The following is a 13792-nucleotide window of genomic DNA, read 5'->3' on the forward strand; positions in this document are numbered from 1 at the left end:
GTCCACTTCAGTAAATTTGGAATCCATACCCACAAGAACCATATATGCAGCATTCCTATGAGATACATACTAATAATTGGACATTTAGCAAAGAATTGCTTTCTGGCTGTTAGGGCTGTAAAATAGTAGTTAGGAGACAAACTAAAGTTGAAGTACAACTCTGATTTTCTTTTCCAAACCGAGCGTATATCATCACAGTTCACAATGGGGCGAGGACTTTGGTCATCCTACAAGATTTGAGGTTTCAGAGTGAGATGCTACTATTTATCAAAACCTCTCTGGCACCAACAGCAAGGATGTACTTGTTATTGTCCTTCTCTCCCACAGTCCTTAATTATAAACACTCCTAAAGTCATTAACACAGCACTTTAGGTAATAGCTTAAACATTATCAAGACTATCACACACTGCATTGAAATACAATTAGAGAACAAACACCTTATACACAGGCAAAGTGGTACTTCCTCTTTCAGATGACAGAGCTTGGGGACTAGCTCACCGGCATCCCTTGGGCAAAACAGCCTTCCTCTCCCATCAAGGCCAAGTGATTGTGTGCTGCTGGCTGAGATGTGGGGGGGGGGTCTCCATGTAAATCAAGACTACGATGTGCTGTACTTTACATCCCCGTGACTACTGTGTAACTAATAATTTGTACTTCCTAATCCCTTCCCCTTTTTCACCTTGCCCCCACCCCCCATAGGGAATACAGTCAATAATATTGTAAAAACTATGCATAGTGCCAATTGGGTACTAGACTAGTCAGGGGGATCACTTCTTAAATTATAGAAATGTCTAACCATATGCTGTACACCTGAAATTAATATAATATTGCCAACTGTAAGTGAAAAATTAAGAAAGGGGGGGAAAATGTGAAGGGGAATAAGAGGTCCAAATTTCCAGGTATAAAACAAATAAGGGGCGGCCGGTTAGCTCAGTTGGTTAGAGCATGATGCTTATAACACCAGGGCAGCCGGTTCGATCCCCACATGGGCCACTGTGAGCTGCGTTCTCCACAACTAGATTGGAACAACTACTTGACTTAGAGCTGATGGGTCCCGGAAGAACACACTTAAAATAAATTAAAAAGTTTAAAACAAACAAATAAGTCACGGGGATGTAGTGTATAGGAATATAGTCAATAATATTGTGATAGTGTGGTGCGGTGTCAGATGGTTGCTGGTCATATGATCACTTCTTCAGGTCTACAAATGTTAAATAACTATGGTGTACCCCTGAAACTGATATAATATTGTATAGCTGTATTTTTAATAAAAATATTTTTTTAAAAAGAGCATAATATACTTCCATCATCTGTGTACTGGAGCCATAGCTTCTATTTGAAGGAGTGCTTACGAGAACGATGTCTCTGTTACTCAAAACAGGGCTCTACTTGTAATGCCAACTCTAGTAGCTCCATGGAAATTACAGGAAGCTTTTGGGAATCAGTGACCCTTGCCCTTCTAAATTAGTATTGAATAACCCAGGCAGCTCTGACTGTGAAATTGTCTTTTACATAAAATGGAACCCAAGATCTTTTGGTGTTGAAAACATTCATGTAAAGATTCCATATATGGTCTATTAAGAAAGAAACCCTAAGCCAATTTTTTTTTAAATAAAGAGGATATGTTCAGGTTTAAGATGAATCCATTAAGTTCCTGACTGACTGATGGGCAAAGTCAAAAAAGCTATAGCGAGGGAAAAACCTTAAAGGAAGAAAGGGAGAGAGGAAAGAAGGGAAGGAGAGAGGGAGGGGAAAAGGGCTCATGAATCCCACAGGGAGAGGCAGTTAACAGAGCAAACTAGAAATTGAGTCTCAAACAAAAAAGTAGAGCATCCTGTAAGTGAACCAGCAATAAGAGGTCCTTTATTTATCACAGGTCAGGAGTGAGCCAGAAAACCAGTGGGCTTCTGGAACCAAAAGGATGACAAGGAGACAGCAGATGTACTGAAGGCCTTTTCACAGGAGTAAGCCATTGCTATGGCAGAGTGAGAGTGAGGAGGAGAGGTTGTGCCAAAACTCCATTTGAAGGCCTATTGCTAATTGTAGAATAAAAGTATGTCTCCTGTTAAAGGAATTCGATATTAGGCCAACAGATGGCAGAGATGTTTGGGTCAGGAAGCCTCCCTGGCACCCTTGGACTCAGAGGTGCCTTCACATAACACGCTGACCAGACTTGACTTCTGAAAGAAATCAAAGGGAAAAATGATTGGACCTCTAATGAAAACCTGGAAGCAGACTGCTGGTGTGGCTCCACAGGCAGAAGGGGCCCTGGGAACTATAAACTGATGAGTGTCTGGTACTCTAGTAGGCAAGCTGGAAGAACCTTTAATAAATGCTGGCCTCCTGTACATTGGGGAGGGGGCGGGAGCAGGTTTTCTGTAAAGGGGATCATGTGTGATCTTCCCCGGACCTTTTCCTTGGTGCTAAACTCACTTTTAAAATGCTTCTAATCAATTTGGATACCCAGGCTATTTTTCAATCTGAATTAGCATGGGATTTAAAACATTTGTTTCTTATCATATAGTAGGAAGTGGTTTAGAGAGCAACAAGAAGAAAATACAGGGGCGATACAGACGTGTCTGTGACTGAGAAGAGTAGGTAGCAGATAGAGATTCTGAACACCCTGGGCAGCCCTGAAAAGATGAGGGTGCTGACCTTTCAATTAAGACCCAGGAAACAACTCTGGGAAGCTCTGTGCACAGTGCACCGAAGAGAACATTCTGGTTTCCTGTTACGGAAAAAAACCAAACCAAAAGAAAAGGCAACAAAATGGTGGGCACTGTCAAGAAGGGGATTAAGAGCAAAACAAAATCATTCTCCCTTTACACAGAACCTCAGGACATCTTCGTTGTAGTTAATAAGCAGCTCTGATCTACACATCTCCAGAACAGAACAGAGCCTAAGGGGAACAAAGCAGGGCAATTAAAACCATCATTGGCAGGCTCCACAAAATAGGCCTTTGCAGACTGACAATATGAAGGTAGCCAGGGGACATGGTCAAAATCCTGAAAAGGTTGGAGCTGCTGCATGATGACTCGGCCTGCCAAATCTCTTGAGCTAAGAGGCACCTTTGAAGCACACCGTTTTTTCATTTTTGAATACTCCTACTTTGTTTATACAACTGCCAGTGATGATGACCAGTGCGGACTCCTTTGGCAAGTCCCTGTTTCCATCAGAGGTTGGCAGAAAGCTGAGCCGTGTGGGGGAGGGGTCTAAAGCACCTCAACACCCCCCCCCCCACGTTACTTACCTTAAGTAATACTGGCTTGCTAACTCCTAGTCAGCCTTACTTTCTCTACTGCCAAGTCAGCAGTGAATTTGACCCTGACCAACCCTTTTCTACGAATATGAGTTCAGCCCCCTCCCCCATTCTGTAGGGCTTTTCCTGCCCAACGGGCTGCACCTTGGCAACAAATGGTCTGCCTATAAGTAGCTATAACTTAATGCAATAACCATAATGTAAAACAACAACAAGAAGATTTTTGACTCCAATTTTAACACAACGGACAAAACTCAAGAACTCTTAATAAAGAACTCTTGAATATTCACACCAGTGGATGGAAGCAGATCTCCATAATGGAAAACGGAAAAGGAGCCCCCAGGCTGAGATGACACACATGTGGGTTTTAGCTATGGAAGTACTAGACAAGGGACTCAGCAGGCAGTCCAAAATCTCTGAATTTGATCAAATAAGCATAATGAACAGCATACAAAACTATGTGGGTATATAGTGGCTTCCCCTCCCAAATTATTCTTGTTAAGCAAGAATTCTGTGAAATGGGGGCCGTTTCACCTTACAAGAATGTAATCCACCTGTCAGCATTACTGGCTGAGCAGTAGTGCCATACCTTTCACAGATGTGGTAATACTTCTCATCCTGTATGCCATCCTGAATGGGCACGTTCACACTGTAGTACCGTCCCTTCCCTAGGCCAACGTCAGACACATCACCTGTTCCTGTAAAAGAGAGGAGCACCGTGAACAGCTACAAGAACATGAGAATTAGAAAACTTGAAGGATTCTCTGATCGGAATTCAGAAGACCACAAGGTCAATTAGGAGGACAGTCCTATGATGGTTTCTAAGGGAATCAAATTCAGAAAAATAATATGGAGAAGTAACTGTTGTAAACAATGTTGGGGAAGCAGAATTATAAGAAAGTGGGAAGTTTCCATCTCGCTGGAAAAAAAAAAAGCGATCATCTCCTTTGTTTGACTTTCCATATGTCTCAGATTGACATACTATTAATATATCATTGCAACTATCAGGGTGTTGGGAGTTACACAGTGGATCTGATCATACAGTAAGTGTAAGTGAGCTGCCTGTTGACAGTCCATAAAAGTCATCTGGAATAAGAAACAGCATTACATTCCTCTCATCATTGTCACCTGAGATGATCTGTGTTCAAATTTTGCATAGCGTGGCACCAACAAGGTATTAATAGCATGGAACTATCCAGATATAAGATACAAGAAATGTATGGAAAAGTTGCAATATTTATTCCTCACATGTAACACTAAGCACACAGATACTTGCCTGGGAAAAACCCCGGGGAGAATTTGTGCAGGGACACCGTCATGACTTTGGAGGTGAAACTGAAGGCGTCCTCCACACCTACCAGGGAAAGAAACAGCAGAAGAATCACTTCATATATGCAACTCCTGTTTGCAACAACTGGAACTCTAGAAAGCAGCTATGGGAAGGAAGACAGACGTGAAGGTAGCAATAATAAAGCTAACGAGCTGAGGAATAAAAGTGACAAAGCCTTCTGGTCTTTGATCTCTGTCATTACAGGATGCGGTAGAACTTTGGCCCCAAGTGAGGTTTGGGGGTTCCTTTCCAAATTCATGGCAGACTATAACTGGACTTCCCCTTTCCAAGCCATGCCCAGGCTTTCTTTGACAAGCTGTTCAAAAAGGCGGGCAAGGGCTCGAGGTCAGATCCGAGGCACCATCTTGGAAGTTCTGCGTTTTGTTTTGTTTCAGTGGTTCTAGTGCAATTATTAGGATTTAGTACAAAAGTACAATGTGGCAACCCTTTTAAACACATGACTAATATAAACATTAGGCATTACACAGTGAAAACCGAATGGTAAATTGCCTTTCTATGATACAGATTTGGTTACAAATGCAGTTCTCCCAAAGTGTGTACTAAGCAACTTTCTGGCTAAAACACAGAAGGCTGAAAGTCACCCTGGTCTTGTCCCTTAATAGCAGCTTTAGAACTCTGTTAAAGCTTGGAGAAAGAAGGGGGAAGACTTTTCTAGAAAAGAGCCTCCTTTCCATTTAAACAGACTCAGAAAATGAAGAGAGGTCTGGGAGATAAAAGATGTAATAACTCTTATAAGTCACTACTTCTTCAGATAAACACACTGCCCACCTCCACACCTCCCTCCCGGAATCACATATTCTCACATCATATTCAGATAGTCCATCTATAAAATGGAGGAACTATTAGCAAATTCATGTACTATCCTCTTTTATACTTCAAATAAAGAAATTGTCTCTGTGTTTACTCAATGCTTTTGGTCTTCATTAGAGGCCGACGGTGACCTTAAAAAAATATTAACTCTATTTGTATATCACGAGTATGTTTGAATTTCCCAAGCCTTATGTTTTGCTCTAGGGAGGCAGTTAAAATCAGTTAAAGGCTCCAGGCACAAAGCATTAAGTAAACAAAATAAAACAAAACGAAATAAATTAAAAATAGCATTTTAACTTAGAAACTGAAGTACGAAATGGGATAATTCACGAAAATGCTGATTCTTTGTCTATGCAGAAAGGTGGTACCCATTTACACTTCCATCAGTGGGGTCGGACAGTTCCCATTTTTCACATCCTGACTAACACTGGGTGTCATTATTCTTTTTAATCTTAGTCGGAAAGAATGGTCTAGTTCTAACTTGCGTTTCTGAATATTAGGGTGTTGAGCACCTTTTCACATGTTTCTAGCCAATTTATATCTCTTCTCACAGGAAATGCCATTAGGCATTGTTGGAAAATTCTACTTTAGAAAAGGGCATAGACAGATACGTGGAGGGTCTGGGTCTGGGGCTTGGTGTGAAAGAGAAGAGTGGTAGGTTGTAGTAGACGAAAGAAGGTGAGGACAGGGTAGGAGTGCTAGTGAAGCCATCACAGAATGCTAGTTATGGAATCATGGGAGATTTAAAATAAACCAAATGTGCAAGAATTTGGAGGTGGGGCAGGGGTCACTGGAAGGGAGGTGCTGAAGAGGGGAAATAAACTGAAATGAAACACACCATAAAAGTTGGCTAAAACAGGAAACTCTAAATGGTGTAGAAATAACATTGCAAATGGAAAGAACGGTTTCAGGTGACAGTCTTATTTCATTCTTATGTGGTTCAATAGAGTTGATTCTATTCTTGAACTCTGATAGTAATAGTTTGAATTTCCTAATCATTCATTCATTCAACAGGTATTTTACTGAACCACTACTACATGCATAGCTCTGTTTGTTCAAGCCGTTGTGCAGGACAGAAACAAATAAACAACTTGGGCAGAGCAGCCTGGACAACAAGTTGTGAGAGAGAAGGTTGGAGACAAGAGGCCTTTTGGAGGCAGGCCTTAAAGGACAGGGTAGAGTGCAGACTTTCTCATGAAGACCACTGTTTTTCAAAGTGTGGCCCGTGGAACAACTGGAGTGTTGTTAAAATGTGCATTCCTAGGTTCCATTCCAGACCTACTAAATTGGAATCTCTGGTGGATGTGGCCCAGGAACGTGCATTTTAACACAAGCTTCCCAGGTCATCCTGATACAACTTCAAGTTCGAGAACCATTGCTACAGTCCAAGGGCTAGCAAATCAAGTGGCTACATAGTGGATTTTTTAGGCTTTGCAAACTACATGGTTTCTATTGCAATTTTTTCCCTTTACAACCTTGTAAAAATGTAAAAAAGCATTCTTAGCTCGCTGGCCATACAAAAAAAAAGCCGTGGGACGAATGCTACCCTTGTGACAGGCGGTAAGGAGCCTCTGAAGGTTTTGAGCAAGGCTGAGTGTTCGGATTTCAGTGGGCACGGTTCTCAAAGTTGTATGTTGGTTGTTTTAACCCTTCCCTCTTCTCTCTGCTACCTTTAATTTTCTGTCACCATTCCATGGTAGTGCCATCTAGATGAACTCCCTGGGGAGGCTCCCCCCCCCCATTTCTTCCTTCTTCTTCCGTTTTTTCTGGAAGCAGAGCTGAGCCTAGCCTCTGCCACCTACCGTTCGTTTCCTCTCTTCTGCCTTGATGATGGGGACAGGGAAGCAGCAATCACTGACGTGGGGGAGGGGAGGGAAGGAAACACCCAGGATTTGTTAAAGAAACAGAATGTGGGGGTAACATACACGTACATGGAAAGTACACAGGAGGGGGCTGGGTACATCATTTCAGTGGGGTTAAGGCAAATTGTTAAAGATTCTGCTGGTCTTAACAGTTAGAGAAGATGCTCAGGGTTTGTGCAGGACTAAATATTTTAGCGATCAAAAGAAGGTGGCACAGATTCCTATGGCTACGTGAGCTGGTATCTCTATTGGTGAAAAATGCAGAATGTTCTTTCATCACGCACCCGTTCTCATCTGGAGAGAAGCATCAAGGCTGTCAGCTCTAAGTGCATATTTCACTTGGAGCCTAAGGAAGTGGCCTGAGGGAGGTTACTGAGCGCCGGAGTAAACACTAGGTAAGATTTCCACTTCTTAATGTTCTCTACTGGAGAGCTTTGCTAATGAAGGAGGGGAGAACAAATTACAGGAACCTGGCATTTTAAAGCAGCTTCATCAGCAGAGGAACTGTATCCATTAGAATAATCTCTACGTACTTTAGTGTTCTCAATTAGGAAAATTTCAATGGCAACAGGTTCTTCTACTTTTACCAGCTGCCTAGAAGCAACTTCACCGGTAAAGACCTGTTGTCCTAGCAGCAAAGCACCTCTGAATGTGAAGGGCTTACCATCTCCATGGTGCAGATCCAAATCCACATAGAGAATACGGTCAAATTTCCGTCGCAATCGTAATATCCCCAGGACAGCATCATTGAGATAACAAAAACCAGATGCTTCGTCTCTGCAAGAAAATAAGTTGCTACAGCCAACAGCCAAAAGCAATCCAAGGGAGTCTTTACAGCCAAGGATCTAACCCTTGAGATCTATTCCCTTACAATTCCCCCTTCTTTTAAGAAAAACAAAAATTGACCTACACAGATTGGATAGTAAATGCCTCAGAATGATCAGGGAATTAAGTGTTTTGGTAAATGAAATATTCAGGTTGATTGGTAACATTTTCCCTTCAGAATCCCAGATTTTCAAAGAATTAGAATGTTGTGACTATATTCAACAAAACACAACCTTTCGCTAATGATTCAGGAATCATTTTAAGACCTTGGGGTACCCTGAGGTCATCATAATGAATGGTGATTATCTCCTATAGGACCTGAAGAAGACCAGAATCTAGAAGGACCTTACGGACAATCTAGCTCAGCCAGATGTGAAGATGTTGGACACTGGGTTCTGTGTGCTGCCCCGTGACATAACCTCAAGAGCTTTGTTTTTCTTTTTGTGAGTAAGTCTTGGCACTTGTTGCTCATAAAAGGGGAACATAGAAGGTACAAACGCATCATCTCCTGGGAAGCGTAATGTGCTTGCCTTTCTGTAAATGTCATTACTACAGCGGAGACCGAAGCAGCCTCTTCTCAAGTTCTTTTGTTTCCTTCACTAAAACTCTCTTCATTGAGTGCACTGCTGTCCTTTAACCTTTTGCTATTGGTGATACTGTGTTACTTTAACCTCCTGTCAACAGTAACCAACTCTTACTATGCTTCCATGAAGTCTTGCTGAGGAGATGTGAAAGAAGATTTTTTATCATCAAAAGTGTATTATAATTTATTTTCAGGGCCTCATCCTAAATGCTTCAGTTTCTTTTGCTTCCACAGGCACTTCAAATACTGGGCCCATTTCTTTTTTTCTCGTTTCTCCCTGATATTTTACTTGGAACATTATTCTAGGCATGAGCAGCATTTAAAATGGCATCTTTGCTACTCTGAGCTTGTGAGATCTTTCTAGTGCCTACACAATGCATGAACTTCATGAAATCTCTAGATTTGGAACCACCAAAGCAATAGCTTAACCAAATTCAGCCATTATTCTGACACTTTATTTCAACAGTAATTATATTTTGTCGTATGTGAGCGTGAGGATAATTCACAAGATCTTTAGGTAACTTAAAACATGGGTCGAGGAGGGAGCTGGGGAGGAGGAGAAACACAAATCAATTCAACATATATGGCCTTCCCTGAGAGCCTACAATGAAGTTATGGAGACAAGTCATGAGCAAGAAAAACAAAACCAACCAACCAAACAAACAACAAACAAAAAAAGCAAGCAGAAATAATATGGCATATAAAGGTGAATACAGAGAAATTCTATAAACAAAATTGACAAAGCAGATTGTTTACGGTGGCCAAGACATGGAAACAAGCAAAATGTCCTTCGATAGATGAATGGATAAAGAAGTTGTGGTATATATACACAATGGAATACTATTCGGCGGTAAGAAAAGATGATATAGGAACATTTGTGACAACATGGATGGATCTTGAGAGTATAATGCTAAGCGAAATAAGTCAGACAGAAAAAGCAGAGAACCATGTGATTTCACTGATATGTGGTATATAAACCAAAAGCAACAAAAGAACAAGACAAACAAATGAGAAACAGAAACTCATAGACACAGACAATGGTTTGGTGGTTGCCAGAGGGTAAGGGGGGTGGGGGTGGGGGTGGGGGATGAGTGGAAGGGGGATCGAATATATGGTGATGGAAGGAGAACTGACTCTGGGTGATGAACACACAATGGGATTTATAGATGATGTAATACAGAATTGTACACCTGAAATCTATGTAATTTTACTAACAATTGTCACCTCAATAAATTTAATAAAAAAAAATTGACAAAGCAGAGTCCTCTCATCAACAGAATTAAACTTTGTTAGCCTAGAAATCATGCTTCTAGAAATCAGCGATGGTTAAGAGCCCCGCCCCCACCCCTTGTGTGCTGAGAAATGGTTAACGGCAAAGGACCACATTGCCCTGGCATATTCCAAGGGAAGAACCATCTTCCTGCTTGCTCAGGACTCCCGCAAGACACAAGGATGACTTCCTTCTTTACTTGCCTCTATAAAATTCCCGGTCCCTTTCCTTTTGAGATGTTCCTCATTCATTAAAGAGCATTCTCCCTGAATAATAATGATGATGATGTCTGCGATTCAGAAAGGCCTTTGTGTGTAATATTTTCCTAAATTAAAGGAGCTCTATTCTCATTGATTTATAGAAATAAATAAGTGCTTAAACAGACTAGTCCTCAAGTTCCCAGTAAATAAGGAAATCGAACTTTAAAGACTTTTAATATGCTAAGAAAGTATTCCCATAAAAGCAAACTCAAATGTCTTAAGAATTCAAGTTCACATAATTTAGGTAAATCTTTGGCAAACAAGACTAATAATTTTGGTTCACTAAAATCAGCTGTCCTTTCTGATTTATTAGGGTTAAGTATAATACACATGTAGAATTTTATTCTACTTAGGTATATTCTTCCAAAATTTATACAGGCTTACTGATTGAATGAGCTAACAATACTGCCACTAAATGCTTGAGACTATGATAAATGTAAATTTGCTTAACCAAATTGAGTCATTATTCTGACACTTTATTTCAACACTAATTATGTTTTGTGGTATGTGAGTGTGAAGATAATTCACAAGATCTTTAGGTAACTTAAAACTTTGGGTTGAGGGTGGCCAGAGGGCTCACTTGGGTAGAGTGTGAGCTCTCAACAACAAGGTTGCCGGTTCAATTCCCACATGGGATGGTGGGCTGCGCTCCCTGCAACTAAGATTGAAAACAGCAACTGGACCTGGAGCTGCGCCCTCTACAACTAGATTGAAGGACAATGACTTGGAGTTGATGGGCCCTGGAGAAACACACTGTTTCCCCAATAAAATTTTAAAAAACAAACAAAAAACTTTGAGTTGGTACTAAATTGAGTTAATTAGTGGCTATTCATTAACTACCTAGATCATTCCTAAGAGAATGCACAATTACTAAGCATAATTTTGAGTTTATATGCCTTTGCTTCTTATTTTTATATGCTACACAGACATTATGTGTATTTCGGTCTGTTAATGGACATGTTCTTTTTGGTTACTTAGAGAACTTGGGCGCTAAGAGATGTGTATGGATATAGAAAGTGGTATAAGGTCACAGAAAGGGAATTTTATTTGTCGAGGTCAAAGTTGGCTAAGGTTAGATGGACTTATTTATAAAACTTCCAAAAAGAACTTTAGTATGAAATACTATACTGATGCAAAACTATAATTTGGTTTTCTCTCTGTTAAAATGACTTTTTTTTTTTTTTGGATTATTGGTCCTCTTAATAACAGGTTGTAAAGGTTTTGCTTTCCTGCCTAAGTAATCTTCCTCTAACAAAGATTCTGTGTCTTCCTAGAATAACCTATGGTTTATGTTGACTTTATATCCTTGATAATTTAAGGAAGCAAAGTCTTCTCACGAAAGAGATGAGATTCTTTGCAATCATATTGTATCCTACGTTCACTTATAAAATTTTTTATTATCATTTTGGTTAAATAGAGAATCAAGTACTGTTTTTCCGCAACCCATCACCCTATCTTAATCCAGTCCCAGAGGGCCCCTGGAAAATCACAAAGGATGTATTCTTTCACTTTATAAAAAGAGAGGTGCTAGAAATAATTAGGTTTATTTGATATGTTACTATTGCTGAGCTGCATGGGAAGAACTGCCAAATCAGAAGAGATGCTCAGCTTTCCTAGGTTAAATTGGTATAGGCAAAATGTTATTAATAGAAATATTCCAGTAAGTTCCTAGAGATTCATCGGTGTCCTCACTGGCCATGTTTCTGTTTGTCAGAGTTCTACTGCTGCTTTGTCAGATATTAGACAACTATAGTGTTTTAAATCATAATTTTTAATTTTTTAAATCTTAACTTGGTCTCAACTTTGCTTCTTTATTTTAAATCTAGCATCTTCTAGGTGATTGGTTTTCAACTGAGGATTAACATCACTTACCTATGGAATTTTATTGGTACATAGATGTTTAAGACCTACTCCAGTTTACTAAATCTTGACTTGCTATTTTTGATATATTCTAAGTAGATGCTTGGTGTATTCATGGTATATTATATCAGGATTACTATACATTTGAGGATTTTTGTCTCCATAAGATTATGTTCATCCATTTTTATCAATTAGATACAATACCATCTCTTTTTTGAAAATAGGGCTGATCATTATGTTGATGGATATGTTGACTAAGAGGTTTTTTTGATTGACTTCTATCTTGTTTTGCGTGCCACAGAAACAACCAAGTGTCCTTGTCAGCTGCATCATTATTCTTGCAATGAACTCTCATCAGCTTCTTCACTTTTAAAAATGATCACTGGTAAGTCAACCACATTTATTTGTAGGTCTTTTGCCATCTATAGTTTTTTAATGTTTTAATCTGATGTGTGTCTGAAAGCACTTGTAATCAGGTACAATCTAGAATGCTTCATTTTCAACAAATACTGTCTCCGAGCCCCATGGATAAGGATTCTGACAAGTACCGTTGGGTAAAGGCTTCTGATGGCAGAAACAACTTTGAGATCAGACCAGTGAACTGAGTCAGGATTTCAAGAACACTAGTTGAGAAGCTGATGGGTTAATGAGATTGCTAACGCCAGGTCAAGCGGAACAAGAACTCATTACATAGACCTGCATGAACTGATGAGGGATGATTGTGGGTTTTGCTTAGAATATTGCTGATGTTTCAATGTTCTATTTTCTGGACGTATAAGGAAATCATTTCTCTTTTCTGTCTTGCTTTCTATAACTCATAAAATTTAGTAAACTGTGCTTTTATAAACAGAAATGAAACACTTGTAAATATCTTCTTTCCTCTGCCCAAGCCTTCCAGGATTCAGAAACTCTCATCGAGTATTATTTTCATAGTGACGTGATTATCTGCACAGGTTCAGGAAGAATCTGTCTATCCTACTTGTTTTCAGGACACAGTTGGAATCACTGGTTATGTAACTAAGGCCTTGTCTGGAATGTCATATTTGGGAATGATGCCCATTGAATCCCATATGACCAGACACTTTTAAGGAACTAAGGGTAACTTTATGGAGCCAACGCTTACAAAACCCTCCTGGGAAAACTGGCCTGGCACCTGGCTTACAGGCACCCAGCCTTCCAGGTGAGGAAGGATGGTCACTTCCTGGCAGGCCCAGGAAACAGGCTATTTTGGGGCCCTCAAGAAGAGAGGAATTCTCCCAAATTTATAGGTACTGCAGGTAAAAATCTTCTTTGCTTGGCTTCCTAGCATTAATAGGCTTTTAAAATTTCAAACTGAGATTTCTTATGAAAATTTCCAGCAAAGCAAGTTTAAGGTCTATGTACTAAATTACTATTCTTGCTGCACCTATGTAAAGAATCAGGCAAAACCTAACGAGAACTAAATTTTATTTAATTTTCTTTATTGATGCAAAATTCACATAATCCGAGTATAAAAAATAACCATTGTAAAGTATATAATTCAGTGGCATTTAGTATATTTATAGTATTGTGGTACCTGTACCTCAATCTAGTTCCAAAACATTTTCACACCTCAAAAGAAAACCCGAAAACTGAAAAAAAATGGCGGCGTGAGGTGAGCCTCTGTAAAGCTCCCCCGGAATTTACAAAGAATCGAACAACAAAAACTCCACAAAGGACTCCCTGCACAGCAG

At 39.9% G+C, this 13792-nt stretch overlaps 1 protein-coding gene across 5 annotated transcripts in view; it reads right to left on the reverse strand.

Annotated features, from left to right (window-relative positions):
• Positions 1–13792, reverse strand: part of HDAC8 (histone deacetylase 8) — a 184670-nt gene that overhangs the window by 123694 nt on the left and 47184 nt on the right. For 4 of the 5 annotated variants that reach the window (XM_019747973.2, XM_074323460.1, XM_074323459.1 and 1 more), the window contains exons 5-7: positions 7947–8059; positions 4536–4613; positions 3849–3957 (exon numbers count right to left, since the gene is read on the reverse strand). In XM_019747973.2, the coding sequence (XP_019603532.1) occupies positions 3849–3957; positions 4536–4613; positions 7947–8059 (300 nt within the window). Of the gene's footprint in view, positions 1–1841; positions 2181–3848; positions 3958–4535; positions 4614–7946; positions 8060–13792 lie in introns of those variants that run through there. The other variant, XM_074323461.1, reaches the window with a different exon arrangement.

Source organism: Rhinolophus sinicus, chromosome X, assembly GCF_036562045.2.
Source record: "Rhinolophus sinicus isolate RSC01 chromosome X, ASM3656204v1, whole genome shotgun sequence".
Taxonomy (NCBI): Eukaryota; Metazoa; Chordata; class Mammalia; order Chiroptera; family Rhinolophidae; genus Rhinolophus; species Rhinolophus sinicus.